The sequence below is a fragment of the Sebastes umbrosus genome, chromosome 8, assembly GCF_015220745.1.
Source record: "Sebastes umbrosus isolate fSebUmb1 chromosome 8, fSebUmb1.pri, whole genome shotgun sequence".
NCBI lineage: Eukaryota > Metazoa > Chordata > Actinopteri > Perciformes > Sebastidae > Sebastes > Sebastes umbrosus.
In genome coordinates, this window is record NC_051276.1 from 2,179,993 (window position 1) to 2,206,613 (window position 26,621).

Sequence of the window (26,621 nt, forward strand, 5' to 3'; positions counted from 1 at the left end):
GCTTACGTATGCAAAGGATAGGCTACTTTAAGTGAAATTTTGAATATATGGAACAAAATGGACGAATCCAAATCAATGTTAGACAGATGGTTAAATAGAGATCTTTCTCTTTCTGGTCGCATTTATATAACAAAGATGGAAAGACTTTAAAGGTGTATTTATCCAGCTTTCAGGTTCATTCTGTCTAGAAATAGGTCTTCATTTTTCAGTGACTGGATGTGGAAAAGTATTTGGTCTGTCAGACGTTTATTAGATGAATCTGACATAATCTTACATTTTGAGGAGTTCTGTAATCTCCGCTCTCAGAATACAGGGCTCCTGTCTGTCCCCAGAGGGAAAAAGAAGTCAGCAGGCCAAAGGGCCTTTTCTCATCGAGCTCCTTCTCTCAGGAATAACCTCCCTATAGACATCAGACAGACTGACTCTGTGGAGGTCTTTAAATCCAAACTCAAAACTCATCCTTTTGCCCTAACTTTCAGTTTAGGAGTCCTGCTGACGAGAATAATATTAACTTTAACCTATGCCTCTCAATAACCCTCTGTTGTTTATGTCCTACAATCACTGCTGTGTGCCTCCCCCCCCCACCCCCCTCACTCTCTCTCTCTCTCTCCTTTTACTCAGGCTTCTCTGTGCTGGACCATCAGCCGTTCTGTGACATCTCTGGTGGTGCCTCATTCCACATGACAGACCTGGACCTCCGTCCTCCAGGAGATTTAGCCTCTCTAACAATTTACCTCAGTCCAAGGGGGCTTATTGGCATGGGTAACATACGTTTAGATTACTAAGCAACTGTGAATTAAAAACCAAAATATGGTCCTCTCTCTAGGCTCCATGCTGGAGAGGAGGTTGTGTTGCTCTGGCTCTATCTATCTGGCGTGGAGAGGAGTTTGTGTTGCTCTGGCTCTATCTATCTGGCGTGGAGAGGAGTTTGTGTTGCTCTGGCTATACCTGCTTGGCATGGAGAGGAGGTCGTGTTGCTCTGGCTCTACCTGTCTGGCGTGGAGAGGAGGTTGTGTTGCTCTGACTATACCTGCTTAGAGTGGAGAGGAGGTCGTGTTGCTCTGGCTCTGCCTGTCTGGCGTGGAGAGGAGATTGTGTTGCTCTGGCTCTACCTGTTTGGTGACGCCGGGAAACTGTTACTCTGTACACACGACATTTATCGCACATCTGTCCATCCTGAAAGGGGGATCCCTCCTCTGTTGCTCTTCCTGAGGTTTCTTTTTTTTGGTTAAGTTTTTCCTTATCCAATGAGAGGGTCACACTGTAAAGCCCCCTGAGGCAAAATTAAGTGATTTGTGATTTTGGGCTATACAGATAAAATTGACTTGACTTGACTTGACTGCATATAATTTAATTTCTAGTGTAACCGTAAACAATAAGGTTATTAAAAGCATGCCAACTTATTTTATTCTGATGGCTAAAAACGCTGATGAATGATGGACATGATTTCTCAAGTATAATATTTTGCCAAAGTGATCCGTAGTCTCTTTACAACTGTTTTATTTCCTATGCAATTCAGCAGAAAGTCACCTTCTAATACCTTTTGTCAGCCTACAATATGCAATATGCAATACTTTCTGGTGTGATGTATGATTGGTTGGAATTAGGAATCTTTTCTCTGCCCTAGTTTAGCAGAAACGATATTACATTTGGAATCATAGTGGAGGATAAGAACACTGATTTACTGTTGAATGCTTTATTTATTTTAGGTCATGTTTTTTCCATGTAAATGTATTAAGACACAACCCTCATTGGTGTTTTTTTTTATGCGAGAACTAGCACTGCACTGCATATCACTGAAATATATGGAAAACAAAAGAAAGCAGCAAAATAACTTCTGAATATTGTTGATGCCTTAGAGTTGTATATTTCTACTGCAATTGAAAAAAAACAACCGAACTTTGTGATGGACTCTGAGGTTGTAATTACCCGGGTTGGCCACTACGTGCAGCCCGGCGCTGTCTGTGGGTCTTGGGCTTCACAGGACATGACACCGGAAGAAGATTGTGTGTGTATGTCATGGCCGCTCTAGTGGTTCTTAACAGAGTATTTTAGCAAGCAATTATATGCTAAATTATAATTATTTTCTTCACCGTAGAGTGGTCGGATCGGGTGTGAGACAGTAAGACCACAGCAGCGTGTGAGCTGACTGACTGAGTCTGAGAGAGGAGCTGTTAACATCTCATTCATCATGAGGACTGTTCTGATGGTGGCAGAGAAACCATCTCTGGCTCAGTCTATAGCCAAAATCCTCTCTAAAGGTGGGTACCAATGTATTACTAACGGTATGTCATGTGCCACAAAGTGACAGTAATTAATGTAACACGGGAGGACAAGAACAGGCTACAGCAGCAGACCAGAGGAACCTCATCATCTCGCTTTGTTGATCTATATATATATATATAGATATATATTACCTTTATGCTATAATACGGTAATAACTTGTTTAAACAATTTAGAAGTTTGAGAAATTAGAAGTTGAGTAAAGTTTCAGTTTGAGTGATAATGATTTGGTATAAGATAAATTAACCCCTGGCTGCCTGGCGCGGTGCTTGTAGGTGAACGTAAACGCCAAACACTTAAAGCTTCAGTAGGCAGAAAGTTTTTGGCATAATTACCTTTCAGCATATTGTAATTCAAGTGTTCTGAGAGAAAACTAGACTTCTGCTCCTCCTCATGGCTCTGTATTCAGGCTTTAGAAAATCTAGCTTGTGACGGGAGACTTTGACCAATCACAGGTCATTTCAGAGAGAGAGAGCGTTCCTATTGGCTGTGCTAACATCATCATCACATACAATATTTTCTTTACCCTCCCTTCAACCCCCTTTCCCTTTTTAAAAATGTAACACAGCAACATTTTAACCGACCGACTTTTAACTTTTATTATATTTATTTTAGTACATTTGAACCAAAGTCATTTTCTGTAACCCTGACTGCACCCCAAGTCATTTAAGAATTAAAGTCGTGACAACCAGGCTGCCGAAATGCTCCATATGGACACAATAATGATACCAGCAAATGTAAAATGACTAAGATAAGCTGTTAACAGGCATGTATTAAATGGTGACACTTTCAATGTCTACTGGAAAACAATGAATGCAATGGACTATTTCTCAGAAACCACCATCTTTACATCATGCACCGTGTGAACAAACATTTTCACCAAGGTCCTAAACTGACATTAGAGCAGTCAGTCCGTGTTCAGCTGTGCCTGGAGATGGCACATAGACAAGCTATGGTGATGACCTCAAACTCCAGAGAGTAGCTGGCCGTGGGGAAGCAGCTGGGGTTTTTCTTGAGCACGGGCATCCTCAGGGACACGGGAATGGTCTCTAGACTGAAAGCGTTGTCGAGTCCCCTGCAGGAGTGGGTGGTGTGGCAGCTGGCCTCGTGGATGACCTGAGGCACCCGGTTCAAGTCGATGTTCTCACTGGTGAGAGATGAGGAGCAGGGAGAGATCACAGACGGGCTTTCATTCACTCATTTGTTAATTTAGCAGATCAATATGGTCAGCTAGCAGTTGTATATACTGTATATCTGTAGCACTGCCTTTGGCTAAAGAAATGTCTAATCTTTTATTTATTTTATTTCATTATTTTTTATATATACTGTATATAGATATATATACAGTATATATAGATAGATAGATATATCTATCTATCTATATATACTGTATATATATCTATATATGTAGATATATATATGTGTTATCACTTGTATTTTATGTGAGTGAAGGGGCGAAAAAACATTTGCTTCGGGTTGCAAATAAAATTCACATCGTATTCAAATTCAACTTTGGTTAAATTTAAGTCCGAATATGGCCTTGGCAGGTGATGGTCACTCACCTGCATTTGTGTCAGGTCGAACAACGCCCCTTATCAAATCTCCAGACACACCAACCCGACATCAGAGAACTAGGTGAAGCCAGGCTGTTGCGTCGCCGTTGTTTTGCTCGACAAGTTGCACTCAAACACACCGCAAAGACTACAGCCGACGGCGCGTATGTCCGCGCTTGCGTGAGATGAAATAACTTTCCCTACCAGCAGGTCGCGTTGGTCTGTATTCGTCATTCAAAAAAGGGAAACCGGAAGGCCGGAGACGGTGTTATATACAAGCTGTTGTTATGATACGTACATGAAACAAAGCAGCGTTTGCCGAGCATTTTCACACCACTCTTATCTCACCACTTAGCTTCATTCCAGACGGCCACGTCGTTGTGAAAATATCTGTGTGTTGGAATGATCAGATGAGATGAAGATGAAAAATGAGAAGAGCCCTTTTGACATTTAGTCAACACATGACCTCTGGCCACATTGAATGATGATGAACTGATACACGCTGAACCGCCAATCGGAGTGATTTCTCTCACCGACGGGCGCTGCCGCCGATTCAACATGCTGATTCCGCCAAAAAATCTCCAACACGGGCAGACTACAGCAGACGGTGCGGGACACACCGAAAAAAACTGGGCCAATAGACGCGCAACCGACTGCCCCAAACTGTCCAACGACTGACCATCGGCTTGGTGTGTCAGGGCCTTTAGGCTCAGACCTGGGGTGAAGTTTGGCTTTAATGACAAGTGATACACGGCATATACACTCACACGTAGGTCCAAGATGCGATGCTGCGCTCGTTGATGCGAGTTGGTAGGTTGACCAGCTGGCTGTAGTAGTCCTGCAAGCTGTATGTACAGAAGGATTCGTCCACACACTGGCTGCCCAGAGGCATGGCTAGACACTGGTGGAGGGCCATCAGGCACAGCAGAAAGACGCGCAGCAGCTGGACACAAAGAATAACCAGGATTGTGTTAGTGTGTACTGATTTCTCTGTCAGTTACTCTGAAATGTCTCTTGTTTGTTTGTTTTTCCTCCAACAGAGCTGTTCAAATTCAAATGAGGTAACATAAGGAGACACTGGCAGACAGGCGCTGTTCAGACCTGGCATTAACATGCGTCCTGAGTGATCGGATCACAAGTGGACAGCTTTAAGTACGTCTGATCACACCTGGCGTTAGAATGCGTCTCCACATGCGTCTCCACTGACCACATGTGATCCGATCTCACTTCCCCGCTCTATATGCAAATAAACACGTAGTAACACACGGCTAATACAGCAGACGTGACGTAATATTACACGAATGTCCGTATTAATATCCTACATATTCATGAATTTGGTTACATTTTATTAACATTTTATTAACATCAAAATAAAAGGTTATTGCACCAGCGGTCCCCGGGAATCTCCGTGCCGCTGGCACCGCCGCAACAGCGGCAGTATGATAATAATGCACTTTGCGTGCCTAGTCTGATAGTCTGTAGATTATGTCGCCTACAGATAAGATCTATTTTAATAAAGTACAGTTGTACCGACAGGATACAGTAGAGCACAGAGGCCGTTTCCATGCTGCGAGGCTGACAAGCGCTCGCATCTGCCTGTCTATTCACATGAGGAGGGACATCAGTTGAGTAGGCGGTCCTTAATGTGGTACACAGTGCTAAAAGAATGTGGCCATATGTGTCCCAGACCACCTCTGAATGTAGTCTGAGCAATCGGATCTCAATGCGTCCTGAGTACGTTCACACCTGTACTTGCAGCTGTCCAGTTGTGATCAGATCACTCAGGAGGACGCATGTTAATACCAGGTCTGAGCCTCGATCACTCAATCACTCGATCACTGGCAGCTATTTCATACAGTATTAGTAAAAGCTATTTTGACTCAGCTGGCTATCAAACCTCAGTACTCTTTTGTGCTCACAAAAGATGTTTCGAAAACTGTCCAGTAAGCTAACATCAAATTCCTGGACAGATTTATGTGATCTTGTTCACTCAATTTGATCAGATAGTTTGTGATTTAAATCATCATTTTGCCCATTTAGACTGTATTTCTTCTTCTGCTTGTGTTTAGACAACATTTCCCATTTGAGAACTTCAGAAACATTATTGTTTTTGTGTCTGTACTGAAACACGAGTCTTGTACCGTCACTATTACTGAAAAATGTTAAAAGATATCCAGCCCTATTTTTGGTTTGATATAACTTTGCAAGTTAGTTTAAAATATTTCATTTTTTCCAATAGTACAAAAACTGTTGACATTCCAATGTCTAAGACTATAACTTTAAAATGATATACACTTGATTTGTCAAACTCAGACTGCTGAAGCCTCAAATTAGGTTCAACTGAACTAAACAGCTAACTGCAATTGTTGTACAGATGAGGACTGTGGATTTTGTCCTCCACCTCTTGTTGTGCTAGGAAGGGATCTCATAATAAATCATGCACCAGCAACTTGGTGAAAAATCTTCAAAATTAACAGGAATTACAATTCAAGTGTAAAACTATTTAATACAGCAACAAATAAACTAGAATTCCAGTGAAGACCATTTCAACGTAATTGGATTGCTAGGCAACAGCTTGGGTCCATGTTTACTTCCCGTCAGCTGATGTCATTCACGTACACTGCAACAGGAAATAAACCGTGAATGGCCGATATATAGTCTAGTGGTTAGTATGGTGGTTCTGGGGGTCCCCAGAAAAAATGGGGAATAGTTTATTTTCACTATAGATGTGAGTCTAATGTGAATAAGAGTCATACGAGATGGTTATCTCCTCAACTGTTGTTGGCGGTTACAGAGTTCTGGTCTTAATCAGATCTAACAACCAAAATCTTTTCAGATGAAGGTCCCTGAAGCAAAATCTTATCACATGGGGGTCCGTGACACACGGCAAAGGTTGAGAACCGCTGGTATACAGTATATAAATATAGAATGGAATTGAATAGATCCAGCTATTTGAGTCAGTGTCGGCCCGATATTGGTGCATCCCTACTAAAGGCAAGCCAACTGTAACCTTTTGGTAGCTATCAAAACCACCCATCAGTCATCATCGGCATCAACATAAAGACAGGTTTCTTACCTGGAGCTGTTCCATGGCTGAAGTTTATGACTGGAGACGGTGTGATGGAGCTTCTGTTTTTCTGTCGTGGGAATGTTGATGGGTGCTATATTTTCTGTTGTTTTTTTTTCTTTGGTCTTCAGCGTGTCCTTTGGCTTGGAGCTCTCAGATATACAATCTGTATCTGGACCTGCCTCTTATTTATATGCCCTGTTCCTGCCGGGGTTGCTACCGTCCTCTGTTGGATGTGTGTTTGTGTGCGGTAGTGATGTAGACGAAGCCATATTGGTCACTCTGGCTACCATCATAATAGTTTGTGTCCATGTTCCTGTCATTAGCATTCAGCCTTGACAGAATAATTTTATTCAGAGAAGACGTCAGTGTGTCGCATTGAGCCCAGGTAACTAAGGGAGGACCCTCACTACCCCCTCACTCACTGAAATAAGGGACGCAGCTATCAGAGGTTCCGTGTTCCTGTCTCACTCGCCACCACCAGGACTTCCTGTTAAACTGACTCATCATCTAGCGTAGGCTTTAGAATAAGAAAATTATAAAAGTGATTGTATGTGCAAGTTTTCGAGCGCATTTCAAAAGTTCAACAAAAAATCCATATTCTTATTTATTTTATTCTCTTGAATAGCTTCAAGTCAGAGGCCGATAACATCCTGCACCTTTAACTTGACTGTATTGACTGATTACTACGTCGTCTTTTCTCCTTCAGGAAACTGCATTAGTCGTAAAGGGCTCAACGGAGCATGCTCAGTGCACGAATACCCCGGCAGCTTCCAGGGCCAAGCTGTACGCTTTAAGATGACTTCTGTTTGTGGACATGTGATGAGTCTGGATTTCATCGGTGAGTATCATCCATATTAGATCCTGTACACCTTAAAGGGACTGTTTGTAAGAATCAGAAATAGCTGGTTAACAGCGACACCTGTGGCCGTTAAGTCAACGAAAGTCAGCGTCCTGTTGCTCGCGCTTGTGCTCGCTCTACATAGACATGAACGAGCATGTTAGCTGACCAGACGAAGGTCTCTCCATGAATCAATGCTGATCCTAGTGTTGGCTTTTCCTGCCTCAGCCTCCCAACCGCGGCCGGAGGGAACAGGGGAGACACCGGAGTTTTGGTCGGAGACGATAACGTTTCTCTCTGCGGAGCCCCGTCACTTCATAAACCACGGAAAAACCTAAACTAAATCTTCTGCAGTGTGTAGTTTGTGCGCATGCAAGTGAGAGTGGAGCGAAAGAGCGAGAACGAGCGCAGTGTGTGAGTGCAGGCAGGCAGAGGAGCAGAGTACAGCAGAGACTCCGGCCCTGGAGACCAAAGCTAGGGTCTCCCCCGCGTCCTCCGACCGCGGCCAACACTGTTTAACAGACGGGCTTCACTAGATACAACCAAGAGGTTTTGGTGCTTCCGGGTAGTTTGTGTTGGAGTCTTGTCTGAACAGCGTAGCCAACCGCGAGCGCGCCTGGAACACCGACCAGCAATGATTTATACGTGTAAGAGGTTACAAACAGTCCCTTTGACACCCTGACACACCTAACTTTCAGATGACATTTTCTTGCAGTCCTTAAAAATGAAATCACATATTTTGTCTAGGAAGAAAAAAACAATAGAAACACACTATATGCAATTCAATACGACAATACCTCAAATCACAACTGTGTGACGTACAATGAAGAAATTATGTTTGTCTTCCTTACAGAACTGGATTGAAATACAACGTGTAGGAGTTACTGTTTTTTGGATCAGTCAGTGTAGTGAAGTAATAAACAGCATACATTTACACTCCTTGATGTGGATCGAGAAATGTGATCCGTCTGATTGGTATCACCCCCCCGGCAATTAAGCAGAGCAGGGTATCAGTCAGATGTGACTGATCCACATTCATTCATTATATGTAACCGCTTATCCTATTCAGGGTGGCGGGGGGGCTGGAGCTGATCCCAGCTGACTTTTGGTGAAGGCAGGGTACACCCTGGACAGGTCTCCAGACTATCACAGGGCTGACACATAGAGACAGACGTGGAGAACATGCAAACTCCACACAGAAGGGCCGCAGGCCGGGTTTGAACATGCGACCCTCTTTCTGTGAGGCGACAGTGCTAACCGTGCAGCCCACTGATCCACATACAGCTTTCTAATTTTGATACGTTAAAGAGCAACTTAAAGTGGCAATGATGCGCTGATTTACTAAACGGATTTCCACCCTAATCAACAATTATTTAACAATCATGAGAAATGTAAGCATTTAAAAGAACAATTTATTTGGGCACTACCAGTGCCAAAACATGCATGTTTCATGTCCTCTTTACGACCCACTGAAAAGTGATGTACAGGTGTACTCCAGGGCATTGTGACGTCACTGTTGGGTGTGGTTACTGTTGGAAAAAAGTACACTTCTGTCAACACTCGGTCAGAGATGAAAGAGGCTTGGAACTTTGAACCAGTGAGGGCATTTTACTTTTCAGCCTGGAGTTAAGTGACTCCTTTATACACTGTTCATATATGGATCTGTGCATCCCTAATCAGGACTTCCTCAACATCTTAAACTTCCAACTTCTTAATGGGATGTCCTATTATATCTTGCTATATATAATAACTATAAAACCCCTTTTACACCTCGATTTGGGTTTCAACCTCTTCAGCATCCAAACTTAAGAACTTGGTCCTTTTTTTCTAGGGAAGTACAACAACTGGGACAAGGTGGATCCTGCAGAACTCTTTAGCAAAGCTCCCACAGAAAAAAAGGAGGCCAACCCCAAACTCAACATGGTCAAGTTCCTCCAGGTAAGTAAGGTTGACCCAGTCATTTGTTTTCACAAGACATTGGCGCCCACTGCATTCTGTGTGATCAACTGGATGTCAGTGTGTCGTACCTTGTATCTTTGGTTGCTTACCCCAAGTTTCTGGTGTCATGTCAGGTCGAAGGCAGAGGCTGTGACTACGTGGTCTTGTGGTTGGACTGTGATAAAGAAGGCGAGAACATCTGTTTTGAGGTAATTCAGGCCCCATTCAGGCTACACCTGGTGTGGGAGCTACTGTATATATATCGTTTGGATAATGACATCCAATCCATGGGTCTTAATACGTGGTATTAAAATAAGTTTTTGTCCTCTTGATTGTGCCCACATTGTGATTGGATCTCTATATGCAAGCTGGTTATGCAGGGTCGGCTGTCTTGTCAACCAACTTGCCTCGTCCCAGGTCAAGGGAATCAATGCTACTGTACTTTTGTTTTCCTTTGCTGGAGGGGTCGTCTTAGTCAGCAGGACGAGATGGCATTAGGTGACCTTTCAACTTGTCGGATGAATTTTTTCCTAAGAATGTGGTCACCCTGTACAGACTGCATATACACCTGCTGAGATCCAATCACAATGCGAGCTGAACTCCTCTAAATGTTGTGTTCACAGCTTGTTGTTCCACTAACCCAAGGCAAAAATACATCAATAAATGCATTATGAAATGCTTTTATGGTCAGTTCATGCAAATTACAAAAAAACTAGGGCTGTCAGTTGATTAAAATATTTAATTGCGATTAATCGCATGATTGCCCATGATTAATCGTGATTAATATCAAATTAATCGTACATTTTTTTATCCATTCAAAATATACCTTAAAGGGAGATTTGTCGAGTATCAGTACTCTTATCAACATGGGAGTGGGTAAATATGCTGCTTTATGACTATGACTTGCCCCAAACTGCATGTGATTATTATAAAGTGTGCATGTCTGTAAAGGGGAGACTCGTGGGTACCCATAGAACCCATTTTCATTCACATATCTGGAGGTCAGAGGTCAAGGCACCCCTTTTGAAAATGGACGTGACAGTTTTTCCTCACCAAGATTTAGCCATGTTTGGAGCGTTATTTAACCTCCTTCGCGACAAGCTAGTATGACATGGTTGGTACCGATGGATTCCTTATTTTTTTTTAGTTTCATATGATGCCAGTATCTTCACTCTAGCTTTAAAACTGAGCTACAATCTCCCAAAGATCGATTGTGTCAACATGTTAAAGAAATTAGTGGCGTTAAAATGAATTTGCGTTACTGCTTTATTATCGTGTTAACTTTGACAGCCCTACAAAAACCCTTTTCTCACCTACCTCTAGTGGAATCTCTCTATGCAGATAGTTTTGGTTTTATTTTTATTTAGATTTATATTTTTCTACCGTTCAGTCACTATTTCTCTTACCTCACAGGTACTGGATGCCATCGAGCCGGTGATGAACAGGGATGTCAGGGAGCAGACTGTTTACCGTGCCAAATTCAGCTCCATCACTGACACTGACATCTTTCATGCCATGGACTGCCTGGGAGAGCCCAACCGCAATGAAGCCCTGTCAGTGGACGCACGTCAGGAGCTGGATCTGCGCATCGGCTGTGCCTTCACCCGGTACACTGCTTTTTTACAGCCACACATTGGCTCTGCCACACACCGCCCGCCACCTTCTGCTAGATTTCCTGCAGCTGTCTGGTCGTAGCACATAACAAATCTGATGCATGGTTTTTATTCATAATTAAATAAAAAAGAGTGACTCTGTATCACTCTCAGAATGTACAAGATTGTACAAACGTATAACTAAAATTTCCTTTGAACAATTCTACACATCCCATCATCCCATCATGGTGTCAGGACAGTCCCACCAGCTGTATAAATATTGGACAATTGTTACAATTAAGTTTTTTTTTTGCTATTTTTGGCTTTACTACATAGTTCAAAGTCGAAATATGACAAAGGAAATTCTGAGAGACGGAAAGAGATGACAACAAAGCTCGTGGGGCCAAATTCCAATCCAGGACGTTGTAATCCATAGAAGTAGAATAGGAGTAGAACAGACATTACCATTCAAATCAATGTAACAGGATGGTCAGAGCGGCGGCCATTTTTATATGCGCTGTTGCCATTGCAACTGTTTTTTGGGGCAAACTTTTGGGCAATGTTTGTCATTTAAAGGGACTGTTTGTAAGAATCAGAAATGTCTTGTTAACAGCGACACCTGTGGCCATTAAGTCAACTAAAGTCAGCGTCCTGTTGCTCGCGCTTGTGCTCGCTCTACATAGACATGAACGAGCATCGCTCAAAACGGTGAGACGACACACGTCAGCTAAAAGCACAATACCACTCTATATTTCAGCTGCTTGGCAGTAATGTTAGCTGACCAGACGAAGGTCTCTCCATGAATCAATGCTGATCCTAGTGTTGGCTTTTCCTGCCTCAGTCTCCTGACCGCGGCCGGAGGGAACAGGGGAGACACCGGAGTTTTGGTCGGAGATGATAACGTGTCTCGCTGCGGAGCCCCGTCACTTCACAAGACACGGGAAACCTCTGTTGGTCTGGAGGAGCTGCAGCAGTTATTTCTGCACAAACGTCCACTGATCATTCACTAGATATTCTCAGAGCTAAACTAACTCTTCTGCAGTGTGGAGTGTGCACGCATGCACGTGAGAGTGGAGCAAGAGAGCGAGAACGAGCGCAGTGTGTGAGTGAAGACAGGCAGAGGAGCAGAGTACAGCAGAGACTCCGGTCCTGGAGACCAAAGCTACGGTCTCCCCCGCGTCCTCCGACCACGGCAAACACTGTTTAACAGACGGGCTTCACTAGATACAACCAAGAGGTTTTGGTGCTTCCGTGTAGTTTGTGTTGGAGTCTTGTCTGAACAGCGTAGCCGCACAGGAGCGCGCGTGGAACACCGACCCGCAATGATTTATACGTGTAAGAAGTTACAAACAGTCCCTTTAAAGATTTAGAAGGTTTGTCCCGTGTTGTACAACATCAGATTGGCGTTGTCAAGAATTTTTCTTGCCTTTTCTAAGCCCCAATGTTGTGCAGAGTACACTCTACTGGGGAAATTAGGTAATAATTATACTAATGAACGATGATACATTGTTACTGAATTATGTTGGATTCATAAAGAGTGTTTAAATCGCCAAAATCGAAGACCGTGTTTGCAGATACGATATATCTGCGATAGGCCAATATCAACCGATAAAATCGGCTGACCAATCAATCGGTTGGGCTCTGTTTGCTATGTGAAGATATAGTCGAGTAATGTCTAACTGAGCAGAGAACTAAGTCACTCTCCCTCTATGTGTGTTGTAATCCAAACCTCTGCGTGCTTTGTTGACATAGCCGGGCCGGCCGTGCGTGCATTTTAGTGCATGTGAGCTCATAACGCCATCCCGGCTGAAGTCGTCGTCGTCGCGGAAGCCCAGCGCCCTAAACACTGTCACCTCCGTCTGCACTGTTGCCGTTGTTTACAACGCCGCTGCTCAGCCATCGCCATGTTGAGAGCCGTGGGGAGGCAAGAATTCCGTATAGAGAACCTTTAAATGTATCATCATGGAGTCCGATCAGTCTCAATATTAATGGATGCACACAGAAGGATTCCCAAATGTATTTTGTGATTTATATATACTGTAAATGACTCGACAAAAATACTTTTCAGTGCACACAAAAAGTTATTGTTGTATATAAATGTAAAAAATAAGCTTCACAAATACTGTATGTTTCTGATGCACACACAAACATTTCTTGCTTTTTTTTAAAAACTATTAACAATAATGTTTATTTAAACCAAAAACAAGATTCTGCGCCGCGAGTTTTGATTACAACTGAAGATAATAATGAATGTAATCTAAACCGGTCTTTTGTTGGTCAAATATTTTTTAGGTTCCAAACCAAGTATTTCCAGGGTAAGTACGGCAATCTAGACTCCTCCTTGATCTCATTTGGACCATGCCAGACCCCGACACTAGGCTTCTGTGTGGAACGCCATGACAAGATCCAATCCTTCAAACCAGAGACTTACTGGGTCATCCAGGCGAAGGTAAATCCCCACTTTCACTCACCCTAACGCCGTGTCAACGATCTCTTCCATCCGTTCTATACTGACAGACATGCTGTGTTTTGGTCAGGTGTTCAAAGGAAAGGACAGTCCACTGACACTGGACTGGAGCAGGGTGAGGGTCTTCGACAGGGATGTGGGTCAGATGTTCGTTAACCTGGCCAAGACATCCAGGGAGGCCCAGGTAAGTTCATTATTTTAATTATTTAATTCATTAATAATTAATCAAAATTAATTATTTATTTTATTTAATAACAATTTTTCTGCAGTATGCTTTTTTGTAGTAGGTTGAAAATGTTGTAAATGTAGCCTTTGTCAGTGCCCCAGGAAGGGCATCTCAAATTTGAAATAAATAAATGTGCAGTGCCTGTTTGGAGCGGGCCAAATGCCTGGCACCCAGAAGTGCTGTTTGCAGTGTTGTCGAGAAATGCTCGTCGCTCGTTGACCCCAGGGCAGTGGAGAACAGTTTGGTTGTAACACCAGTATATCCAGCATCCAGCAGAAAAAAAGTGAACTGCAGTTAATGAGCCGCAACCTGTAAAGGCCCGCTGCAGACAACATTCTCCACTTGCACAGAGCGTTATGGCTTGTTTATTCCAAGTTTATTAATATTGAACGTGTCTCGTGTCCAAATTGCACCAACTTCAACACTGCATGTCCTTGGGTCCCCAGCAATACACCCGCCAAGTGTGAAGTACATTGGATGAACGGTTCTCGAGATATACAAAGGACACACACACACACGTACAGAGACTCATTGCTTTATTTGAAGTAAAAGTGCATGTCCCTATCCACCAGCAGAAAGTGTAACCGGTATGAAGTGGCTGTGCATTTCCACCAGGAATTCACTGGAACATAAAACAGCCTGCCTGATATATTTCTCTGATATAAGAAATTACAGGAGAGATGTCAAAGATATGTTTGAGGTCATTTAGAAAACGTGTCTCTATCACATAAGTTGCCCATCAGAGGGCACTGACAAGTTCAGCTAAACTAACTCTTCTGCAGTGTGTAGTGTGCGCGCATGCATGTGAGAGTGGAGCGAAACAGCGAGAACGAGCGCGGTGTGTGAGTGAAGGCAAGCAGGCAGGCAGAGGAGCAGAGTACAGCAGAGACTCCGGCCCTGGAGACCAAAGCTACGGTCTCCCCCGCGTCCTCCGACCGCGGCCAACACTGTTTAACAGACGGGCTTCACTAGATACAACCAAGAGGTTTTGGTGTTTCCGTGTAGTTTGTGTCGGAGTCTGAGTCTGAATAGCGTAGCCACATGGGATCCCGCATGGGACACCGACCCGCAATGATTTATACGTGTAAGAAGTTACAAACAGTCCCTTTAAACTGGCAAAACTTCACAAGACAGGCCATACTCCCTGATGGATTCACCCAAGGCACGGTATAACAGAATTGGAGCTCACCTTAGTTGACCTCTGATATCAGCTATATAATACCTCTCTTAATACAGGTGGAGTCAGTCAATAAGAAAGAGAAGGCGAAGCAGAGGCCCCAAGCCTTGAACACAGTGGAGATGTTGAGAGTGGCCAGCTCTGCCTTAGGTATGTTCACATCAACATAAGCAGCATTTTCATTGGATGTCATTTCCCTTTAACTGTAAGTTCTCCTCTGGGCAATGAAATTAATGAAAGTGTGTATTTGGTCATTTGAGAATGTGTGTATGCATGTAATATTGTGTTGATATACTGTAGTGAAAAAACTCCACATCACAATTTTCCAGAGCCCAAGGTGATGTCATCAAATAGCTTGTTTTCCACAACCAATAATCCCAAATTAGAAAATGAACAAATCCTCTGGAGCTGCTAGCTGGTCCACTGTTAGCTCTGTCAGCACCGTTGTAATGAGGGAATGTTATGCATTGTTGCTTTAGAAATGAGCTGGCGATCATTTTTCTGTCAATTACAGGGATGCAAACAACTCGCTTTTCGGCAAATGTTGCTTTTTTCACGTCAATTTGGGGTGTGCACGCAACGTGATCTCACAGAAATACGTGAAATGACCACGACCTCTTGACATTGCATTATGTGGTGTTGGCACATAATGTGTTAAAATGACATGCTGCCATCACGGCTTGTTGGTGAGACTGAGAGAGGGGAAGAGAAGGTGGATTGCAGGTAATGATTCTAGATGATTAATAACTCGTTCGTAACACTGCTTTGTCCCCGCAATATTTTCTAGTAAGCTCACCCTCACCCGCCTCACCAAAATGAAAGCCCTTTAAAATCTCTGAAATGACCCATCTTCCCTCTAAACTCAGATTAGACATAAAAAGGAAGGGACCAGGCTTTTATGGCAGAGAATGAAGTCACTCTCTCTCTCTGTGTGTGTGTGTTGTAATCCGAGCTTCTCCTTGCTTTGTCGACATCGTCAGGCCGGCCGCGCATGCTTTTAGTGCATGTTTGTGCATGCACCACTGGCTAGTTCACGGCAGCCGCTCTGCACTGCTCTCATGCGGTAGTTACAGCTATTAACGCCAACTGGTGGCGTTGTAGCGGAAGCGTAGCACCCACCCCCAGGTTCGCCATCAGCTAAACACTGTTATCGAGCCACCGGCTCACCGTCAAGATGTTGAGAAGCAATAGAAATATTCCCAATACCATATTTAGCACCTATAAAGGATAATGGTGGCATTTTATATGTTTTCTTCTTGTCAACAAATCCCATGAAAAGAGCAAAACCAACAATGTTAGTCCGTCTGTCAATACTTTCTGACTTCCGTATCCCCCCCCCAAGGCCAAGTTCCTACTTAAAGGGACTATTTGTAACTTTCAGAAATGCTTCTTAACAGCGACACCTGTGGCCGTGAAATCAACGAAAGTCAGCGTCTGGCTCGCGCTTGCTCGCTGTCAATATACCTGAACGAGCATCACTCAAAATAGTGAGGCGACACAAGTCAGCTAAAACCACAATATCACTCTATATTTCAGCTGCTTGGCAGTAATGTTAGCTGACCAGATGAAGGTCTCTCCATGAACATGATTTAGATCTGATCCTAGTGTTGGCTTTTCCTGCCTAAGTGCAGGCTGAGGCAGCGGGGCTCTCCAGCGTGTCTCCCTGCTCTCTCCGCCCGCAGCCGGAGAGAGCAGAGGAGACACCGGCACCCGGTCGGTAACGAGAATACAACGTAAATCTCTGTAGAGCTCCGTCACTTCACAAGACACGGAAAACCTCGTTGGTCTGGAGGAGCTGCAGCAGTTATTTCTGCACAAACGTCCCCTGTACATTCACTAGATATTCTCAGAGCTAAACTAACTCTTCTGCAGTGTGGAGTGAACGCGCGTTCACGTCTAGAGGTGGAGCGAGCTGAGCTGTCTGAGTGAAGGCGAGCAGGCAGAGGAGGAGGGTACAGCGGCTACACGCGGACGCGCATATGCGAGTGCGCATGTGTGACGACCCGCTACATTTATGCGCGTACAAAGTTACAAATAGTCCCTTTAAGACATAAATCTTTAAAAAAAAAAAAAGGCCTCACAAATTAATAGTTTCAGCTTTGAAAAGGCTCAATAATTTCCTAAAACAGATGGACTCTGTACGTTTTAGCAAAGGTTTCTCAAACAGGAAGAAATAGTGCATTTGTAGGGGACTATTTTCAGCGGCGGATTAATCCACATGTGGTGCTGTAGTGAGTATTTCTGGCAGCAGGAAAGTTTATTAATGATTGAGTCAATAAACTACAGTGTGTGCGTCCATGGTATTGAAGAACATGTCACCTAGTGCAACAGTGAGGCACATTTATGTGTTTTAATGGAGCTCTATGGCACAGAGGAAGAAGAGACAGTATGTCAGGCTTTGGATACAAACACAATAGGTTCGTTAGTAGTAGTAGTAGTAGGTTCAACTCTTTTTTTTTCACTTGATTTGCTGACAATAAGAAAAATGTAGAATATTCAGCTTTATTCTTTAAAAGAAATAAAACGACTTTCTGTTAACTATAAATGAATCAATGGAAGGTAATGGGGAAATGGACAGGAATAGCTCTTACATATTCCATACTGTGGTTAAAGGAAGATCCCCTTTTAAATACTGCTTTATATAATACAGCTTTTAGTCTAGGACACACTTGTCTTGAAATCAACTTGACTGTCTAAAATCTTTTGGAAAGATGCAACTCAACCTCTGGAGGATAAATCTAATGTGGAGTCCAGCATTCTGACCCAGAATCCATCACCCTAATTCAGAGAGACCCAGTCAAGTAAATAAGAACGACAGCTACAGTTTTGTGAGGGTGTAACAATGTGATACTTTTTGATGTCTCAGGCATGGGCCCCCAGCATACCATGCAGATTGCAGAGCGCCTCTATACACAGGGCTACATCAGCTACCCACGTACTGAGACGACCCATTACCCAGAGAATTTTGACCTGAAGGGAGCACTAAAGCAGCAGACCAACAATCCCTATTGGGCAGAAGAGGTGAGCACCACTGTGGGACCAAGTCTAAGTCTTAGGCCTTTGTATTCCCTAAGGAACATACTGTAGGCCATCAATGAAACTGGGACCAAGAATACATGAAATGTCCTGATATGTTCAAGGCCAGCAGTGTATGCATACAGAAACCCATTTATTGTATTTATGCTCATAGGCAGACAGTAAGAATATGATACTTGAATGTGGATACACATACATGTATGTTTCTAAAAAAAACTGTTTTACCTCTCCATCAGGTGCAAGCTCTGCTTTCAGCTGGAATAAACCGACCCAGGAAAGGAAGTGATGCTGGAGACCATCCCCCTATCACTCCCATGCGTGCTGCCTCAGAAGCGGAACTGGGTGAGTCAGACAACTAACCAACACACACACCAGTGAGGAGTCAATCATATCTGCTAGGGATGCACCGATACCACTTTTTTTCAGACCGAGTACAAGTACTTACATTTGGGTACTCGCCGATACCGAGTACCGATACGAGTACTTCTCTGTGCCAAAAGACCCTCGTTAACAGCCAGCTGGAGGGTGTGAGCGACACACGGCAGGCTGGGGAGTCCCGCATACGAGGCGGTGCGCCGCGACCGGCTCTAGGCAAAGGTGGCTTGCGGCCGCAGCTTTACAGCGCTCCCCGCCCGGACCTCGCCGCACCGTGACGGGGCTCCCTGCTCCCGGCTGCTCAGGGCGCCCCAACCGCGACGTGCCGCGGCCCATGTAAAAGGCGCCAGGGGTCTGCGGCGATGTCGGCAACCCACCCGACCCGTCTTGAAACACGGACCAAGGTGTCTAACGCAGTCAGAGGGTGCAAGCAAAACCCCGTGGCGCAATGAAAGTGAGGGCCGGCGCGCGCCGGCTGAGGTGGGATCCCGGCCCAGCAGGGTCAGGCGCACCACCGGCCCGTCTCGCCCGCACCGTCGGGGTGGTGGAGCGTGAGGACCCCAAAGATGGTGACTAGAGGTTAACGTTGCGCTGCCGTAAAGTGGTATCGGTGCCTTTGCATCGGAACCGTTTTGTGAGTACGAGTACATGAGCACAGTATCGGACCCGATACCCGATACTGGTATCGGTATCGGTGCATCCCTAATATCTGAGTTAATTTCCTTCCCCGTAAGCCACCGTGACAGTTATTCACGTGTTTACTGTTGCTGGAACTCGTAAGAGATTCAGGCCTCTAGTTTCCTGTCAGTAAACCGGTGGTAATGGCCAATAACGGCAGCAGAGGTGTGTTTTCCACGTTTGGGCCGGCACACACTATAGTGTGGGATGTAGTGATTCTGATGCGGGTGTGTTATGGCTATTTAGCATGCTCTATTCATCTTTCACTGCTGCAAGAAGCATTTGTGACAGTCAACAGACAAATTCCTCACAGTTTTTCCATGTTCCATCTCTTCATAGTCAGGACAGACAGACTGACTGACAATCCCTATAATGTGATGGTGATAACACCAGGGAGTACAGAACGTATTTTACCGCACCATGTGATGAATTACAATTATGCAAAGTTCCATGACGTCACGAAACAATGGTGATAAAATAAATGTAGGAAGTTATTTTAGGAATATTCTGAAAATATTATCTTGAGGGTATTTTTTTGTTTTGTTTTTTAGGTGGGTGAATTATGAATATTGTACCAGCTCTCTCCCTTATTCTCTGGCCAAAATGTACAGATGCACAGTCTTTTTAATGCTATTCTAGTATGATACATTAAAACTTAAACAAATATGGATAAAACGGCATGTGGCGTACAACCTATGCCATATCAAATATGCAGATCATGAAATCAGATCTCAGATGATCTGCTGTGGCGACCCCTAACAGGAGCGTCCGAAAGACGAACAACAACGGTGTACGTTAGCTAGCTATTATTACACGACTTTGTTGATTCTGATTGGTCAATCACGGCGTTCTACGATCTGTTATTATGATTATTATGATGTTTTAGCCTGCTTGGTGACACATGAACCTAAGCTAGCTAAGCTAACATTACATGTTCACAGAGACGATAATATTCTATCATAACAAAACTCGGCAATACTATTTATGAAAACAGATAACAAAAAATGTACATGTGGCTACTTCCAGCAGGTAATGGAGACTCTGTCGTAGATATACATCACTGCAGCATAACTGCAACCAATACAGCACAACAACGGAAAGATTCACAAGGTGTATGGCTAGCCGTTTAACATTTAATAGCTAGACTGGATATTCATTAGAGATATCGGCAACGTCATTTTGCCTAGTCAAAATGACATTGCAGATATCTCTAACTGGAGTTAGTGATAGTCAAAATGTCATATTGAAATTATTAGTGTGTGCCCCCCCCTCTCCCTCTCCATGACTGCCAGCTTTACCCTCCTTGTTCGCGTGTGGCCGTTTGGGACAGCTATAAACAATCTGGCCTTCCGGCCATGGTCGGACAACTACAAACCCTAACCTTTAATATCTAACAGCCCCTTCATGTTCAGCCTCTAACCCAGGTTCTTCCTCTTCTTCTGTTCCACAGGAAGTGATGGCTGGCGGCTCTACGACTACATCACACGGCATTTCATTGCCACTCTCAGTCAGGACTGCAAGTACCTACAGACCACCATAGACTTTAACATCGGCACAGAGGCCTTCTCATGTAGTGGCAAAACCCTTATATCAGCAGGTAAAGCCAGCTGGTCACACATTCATCTGCTTCTTGAGTATCAAGATGCAGATGGCACTTTGCACATTTGTTGCTCCAAACAGCGGCTAGAATTTTGCAGTAGTTTGAAAACATCTTAAATCCCTTAAAAGGTTGTGACAGGTTACTGTGAGTTAAGCAAAACAGTTTTTAACCTACTTGGTCTAAATGAATGGAGAGGTTAAAGTAATAATTATAAGTAATAACTAGAATGGCACTCGGAGAGCGCAGACCTCCGCCAACGCCTGACTTTAAAAACAGATCGCAGCTCACAGCTGGAGGTACCGCGAGGTGGTCGGCTTATTATTAACACGATGTGTTTCCGTGTAGCGTATCGGCGGATGCCTCTCTCATTCAGCAGCCTTGTTATGTCTGTATGACGTTACACTACGTTGTCTCTCATCCCGTCAGCTACCGCTTTGCTCTTTCTCACCGCGGACGGCCAGCAGCTCCACACACACATCCACACACGTATCTCTCTGCTCTCAGAAGGAGGCGGGATCATGTGTCATCAACGCGTCATCAGTCACACTGTGCATGTGTTATACCCTGTTGTTTTAATGCTCAGGCTGATCGGAATCTTTAAAAAAAATCCTGAATCCAGATCATGATCCAGAAATCGCCACCAAAATCTAATGGATTGTTCATTGTGCCACACCCCACCCCTCCAAAAAATGTCATTTAAATCCATCGCGGACTTGTGTCTGTGTGAATTCTCTTCCCAGGTTACACAGCAGTAATGCCGTGGCAGGGCATTCCTCTGGAAGAGGCCATGCCAGCTTGTGAGCGTGGAGACACTTACACAGTTGACGAGATCAAACTGGTTGAAAAGCAGACCAGCCCCCCAGATTACCTGACCGAGGCTGAACTCATCACCCTCATGGAGAAACATGGCATTGGTATACCTCATCACTTTTATTTATTTATTTATTTTGAAAGATTTTTTATTTTTTTGTATATATATATATATATCGTAAAGTTATGACTTTATTCTCGTGACATTACGACCTTTTCCTCGTAATATTATGACTTTATTCTCGAAATCTCCGATTTTTTTTGCCCTCACAATACTCCATCGTACATTTGCACTTGGGCTCTCACTGCATCAGACTTGTATACTACAGTATATACTTAGACTTTAAACTGTGTTACCTTCATCACAATGCTCAAATGTTTTGCAGCTCCAGACAGATATTGTTGTTGTTGTTGTTGTTTTTTTGCCTAAATGGCTCTTTTGATAGTAAAGGTTGCTGACCCCTGGTATATGCAAATAAGTGTAAGTCAATACTCAGTGCTTGGTGCTGGTCTTTATTAAGCACTATGTCTGTAAGAAGACCTGCATGACAGCATTCATCTGCTGAGGGATAATAATAAGGAACAGTTTTACAGATGTTGACATCTGTCCCCTGCCCTCCAGGTACTGATGCCAGCATCCCTGTGCACATCAACAACATCTGCCAGAGGAACTATGTGACCGTAGAGAATGGACGCAAGTTGAAGCCAACCAACCTGGGCATTGTCCTAGTACATGGCTACTACAAGACAGGTCATTTGCCTTATATGATTGTGCATTCTCTGACATGTACAGTACATGGGATTTGTAGCTGTGCATTGATTGTAGGTTTCTAGAGCACTGCTGAATCATGTTTGGATACTATGTCAACTGATGCAGATAGTCCCATATAATCAACCCTTTGGGACATGGGACAGAATGGTCCAGTTCAATTGGAATTTGTGAGTGGCTTTTATAGAATGCATTCAAATACCAATGATTGGCTGTTTGTGTGCTTTGCAGATGCAGAGCTGGTGCTGCCCACCATACGTAGCGCTGTGGAGAAACAGCTCACCCTTATCTCTCTGGGTAAGGCCAACTACCAGCAGGTCCTGCAGCACACGCTGGACATCTTCAAAAGGAAGTTTCACTACTTTGTGGATTCCATCCCCAGTAAGTTCACCACAGCCACAGGAGTATAGTGTTACAAGCTAGGATCAAATACACCCTTGTCCTCTTTCTCTCTCTCTCTCTCTCTCTCTCTCTCTCTCTCTCTCTCTCTCTCTCTCTCTCTCTCTCTCTACCTCTCTCTATCTATCTATCTATAATAATCTGGTTTACTCAGGCATTAACACATTTAAACTAAAAGCGTTGGTCGAGCGAGCTACAGACTGAAGGAAGTGAGAGAGCGGCGCTAGTGAGAACAAAGCGGCGAATCAGAGAAATTAAATGTTATCATTCGATTGTTTCTCGGCAGTTACATTCTAAAACACAAATAAACACAAAACTAACTCTGCACACCTCTGCGGGAAGGTGCAGAGTTGCCGGATTTTTAATGAATGCAGCCAAAAAGCAGGCTGTCCTCTCTGCCTGGTGTGTGTGTGTGTGCCTCGGTCAAACTGACACACCGATAGCATCACACAGCAGCCACTGCACACAGCAGAGGAGAGACAGAGGAACAGGGGAACTCACAGCGATGTAACAAACACGTTCTCATCCGTCAAATATAAATATACAAAGCATCTAAAGCGGGACTGTTGCCCATCGATGTATAGTATGTACAGTATGTATAGCATAATGCTTGTGCCTCGGTATCAGAAGCAGAGCGGCATGACAAAGCAGCGGTATTTGACCACCTGAACGAGCTGCACACCCTGCGCTCTGTTACACCCCCACGTGGGGCCCAAAGGCTGTTGGCTGAAGCCCAGCAGCATCCCGAGTAAATCTAGAAGATGAAAAGAGAAACTACAGATAGAGGGCTGCAGGGTCTCTGCAGAAACAGACACAACCGCACATTTGTAGTGGAGCATACGTGATGATTGAGAGGGATTATTTTAGTATCAGTCTATACATCAGAAATTGTTGCATATTAATGCACACATTTGTTTTAATATAATATCATCTGTCACTGTAGATATAAATGTATTGCTTTGCACTATTTCCATTGTTTACAGCTTACAGAACACTTGACTTGTATATATATGCTTTATATATATGTTTTATTTATACACACCTATTTTTTCACTACCTAACCGTCGTCCTGTCTTTTCTTTACCTTTATTGTCCAGCTGTTTTGTTCCTAGCTGTTATTTCTATTTCTGTGTAAGTACATGGAGAGAAATGTACACATACTTAACCAATAAAGGTGATTCTGATTGGGAACCCCACATTATCCCACTGATAGCAGCAGAATGGCTTGTTAGCTGTTTGAGTCTTGTATACCATATTGATGCTTCAGTTATCAAGTTTTACATAACTGTGTACCATTTTACAACTCTCCTTTGAAAACTCTGACTGACTTATGAAAGGATATAGACTGAACCGATTGTGTTACAAAAGCTTCAACTAGAACAGAATCAAGTATCCCCTTTTCAATTTTAACCTAGGTTAGGGACTTTGAGAGAGGACTAATTACATTTTGATTGAGTTGTGCAGGTAAAATGATTAAAAAATGTAGCATCATGTCATTAACAAGGATGCATGATCATTTAGGTGCATGGTTTGAAAGGTGGAAGTGAATGCAAGAGGAGATAAAGCAAAGGCTTAAAAGATTTAAAGGAATTGATAGCATAGTTGTGTTAAATAAACCAATGGAAATCTTATTTAGACATATGTTAACAGTTTGGTTCGTTTCCCATGCAACTCCAGCCCGTAGTATCTGTCTGTTGTGTGTTTACAGGCATGGATGAGTTGATGGAGGTCTCTTTTTCTCCCATCGCTGCCAGTGGGAAGCCCCTGTCCCGCTGTGGCAAGTGCCACCGCTTCATGAAGTACATCCAGGTGAGCAGAACAGTACAAACTAATAATATGAAGAAAGCTTGCAGATGTGTGACATTGACCCTCTTTGACATTGCCCCTTTTCAAAATGTACAAAGATGAACAATGCACATACCAGAACACAAGACACATATTTAAAGGTTGGGAACCTGCCCTTTGTAGATATGGACATAAGAGACGTTTGATGGCTCAGGCCATTATCAGTCTACGTTTTTGATTTGTCTGAAAGTCCTGTCTGTTTGTAACTTCCAGGTCTCTCTTGAGAATGAGACCCCGTGTCTCAATGAGACTACCTGTCCAAATAAAGGTTAAAAATAAATAAATACAGGACGTAACATCATAGGACAAGACAATGAAGTCCCACAGCCAATTTTGCAACAGACAGCATGTTGTATTCTAGACTGTATCGGGTAACAGTGGATGACCAGGGTACCTCTGAAGTGCCAGTTGCGTTGCCAACGCAGCAGGCCACTTGTTGAGTCACTTTGACCTCAAGTGTTAGTGCCAAAGATCCTGTTTCTGACTTGAGAAACATGGCGTGTCAGCCTGCAGAGCTGAACAATAAAGATTGCCAGATTGAAGTAAAATGCCACGTTGGGCTAGTAAATTTAGTAACTCACTTGTGTGGTGAAAAATCATTAAAAATAACTTTTTTTTCCGAAGCTGATGATGGAAGTAGCTAAATACCGATCGGGGACGCGCGAAAAAATTGGTGGCGGTTAAAGAAAAAGTTTATGAGCTAAATCGAAAGCGATCATTTTTACTTTGATAAAGATTAAACATGAAAATGAACCTTTGTCTTTGATAACTGCTAATAAAGAAAACTATTTGTATTGGGGCGAGTAAAAATATACTTTGGGTGAGTAGATTTCTGACCCAATTACCCCGTAACATTAAAGCTGCAGTGAGTCGAAATGGAGCAAATATGATTTTAAAAAAAAGTTAATTTTATAAAATCCTCAGTGTCCTCCGGTGCTCCTAATGGCATCTGCAAGGTTTCACAGACCGGAGGAAAACAACCAGTAAGAGCTGATCTGGAGTCTGCCGTCCATCTGCTGTCTATGAGAGCCACGAGTCAATCACTCACAAACTCCGACCAAACGGTCAAACTAGGCAGCGCTGATCAAATATGAATCAATATTATGTTACTGTAATGCCTATTTCTCTCCTCAAATGTTCTCAGAATCATCTTGTAGTGTACTGTTTAGCTGTAAAATTAGAAAGTTTGTGAACCGGCAGCCATGTTGAGAACAGTTGAAGAAATACCAAGCACTGCCCACCAGCCGGAGCACAGCCAATAGGAACGCTCTCTCTCTGAAATGACCTGTGATTGGTTAAAGTCTCCCGTCACGGGCTAGATTTTCTAAAGCCTGAAAACAGAGCCATGAGGAGCAGAAGTCTAGTTATCTCTCAGAACACTTGGATTAAAATATGCTGAAAGGTTATTATGGAAGTTTTGCCCAATGATGCCAAACATATACTGCCTACTGCAGCTTTAACGTTGAACCCTGCTGACATGTGTTGCGTAGCCCGTCACTTCCTGTAGCACTGTTGAACAGCTGAAAATCTCATTAGGTGGATAAGGGATGAGGGGTATCCTGGAGTTCTGCCTTTTGATATCATTTATATTTGGCTTCCACTCTGCTACAGCAGGTTGGAAAGTAAGTTTTGGAATCCAGCAGTCTCAGCCAAGAAATTGATTAGCAATCTTGCATACAGATTATCACAATAATGTGCTTCTTTAGTCCACCTTCAAACACTTTGTACACATTTTGTTACACTGTGTTGTTACACTTAAGTTTTTACTTCATCAAGGCACCATTTATGTTCCTTTCTGGGCCTCACGATGTCTGGCTGACGTGCTCCGGCCTTCAAAGTTCAGCTCAAAAAAAGAGCTTTAAAATGCTGAAGCTGACGTGCTTTATTTATTAGCATTTCCACCTGACGGCAGAACCACTTTTAAATTCATGAATGAATCATGAGGCTGCAGATCTTTTGGTCATT

The 26,621-nt window shown here is 43.5% G+C and overlaps 1 protein-coding gene across 1 annotated transcript in view; it reads left to right on the plus strand.

Annotated features, from left to right (window-relative positions):
- The first annotated feature begins 1,913 nt into the window (after positions 1-1,913).
- top3b (DNA topoisomerase III beta) overlaps positions 1,914-26,621 on the plus strand; it is a 29,397-nt gene continuing 4,689 nt past the window's right edge. The window contains exons 1-16 of the mRNA XM_037778662.1: positions 1,914-2,012; positions 2,099-2,261; positions 7,613-7,744; positions 9,576-9,682; positions 9,817-9,891; positions 11,096-11,289; positions 13,567-13,723; positions 13,812-13,925; positions 15,204-15,294; positions 18,011-18,165; positions 18,417-18,522; positions 20,684-20,830; positions 21,574-21,747; positions 22,266-22,394; positions 22,644-22,793; positions 24,520-24,620. Coding sequence (XP_037634590.1) covers positions 2,192-2,261; positions 7,613-7,744; positions 9,576-9,682; positions 9,817-9,891; positions 11,096-11,289; positions 13,567-13,723; positions 13,812-13,925; positions 15,204-15,294; positions 18,011-18,165; positions 18,417-18,522; positions 20,684-20,830; positions 21,574-21,747; positions 22,266-22,394; positions 22,644-22,793; positions 24,520-24,620 — 1,902 coding nt within the window. The 5' untranslated portion in view covers positions 1,914-2,012; positions 2,099-2,191. The remainder of the gene's footprint in view (positions 2,013-2,098; positions 2,262-7,612; positions 7,745-9,575; positions 9,683-9,816; positions 9,892-11,095; positions 11,290-13,566; positions 13,724-13,811; positions 13,926-15,203; positions 15,295-18,010; positions 18,166-18,416; positions 18,523-20,683; positions 20,831-21,573; positions 21,748-22,265; positions 22,395-22,643; positions 22,794-24,519; positions 24,621-26,621) is intronic.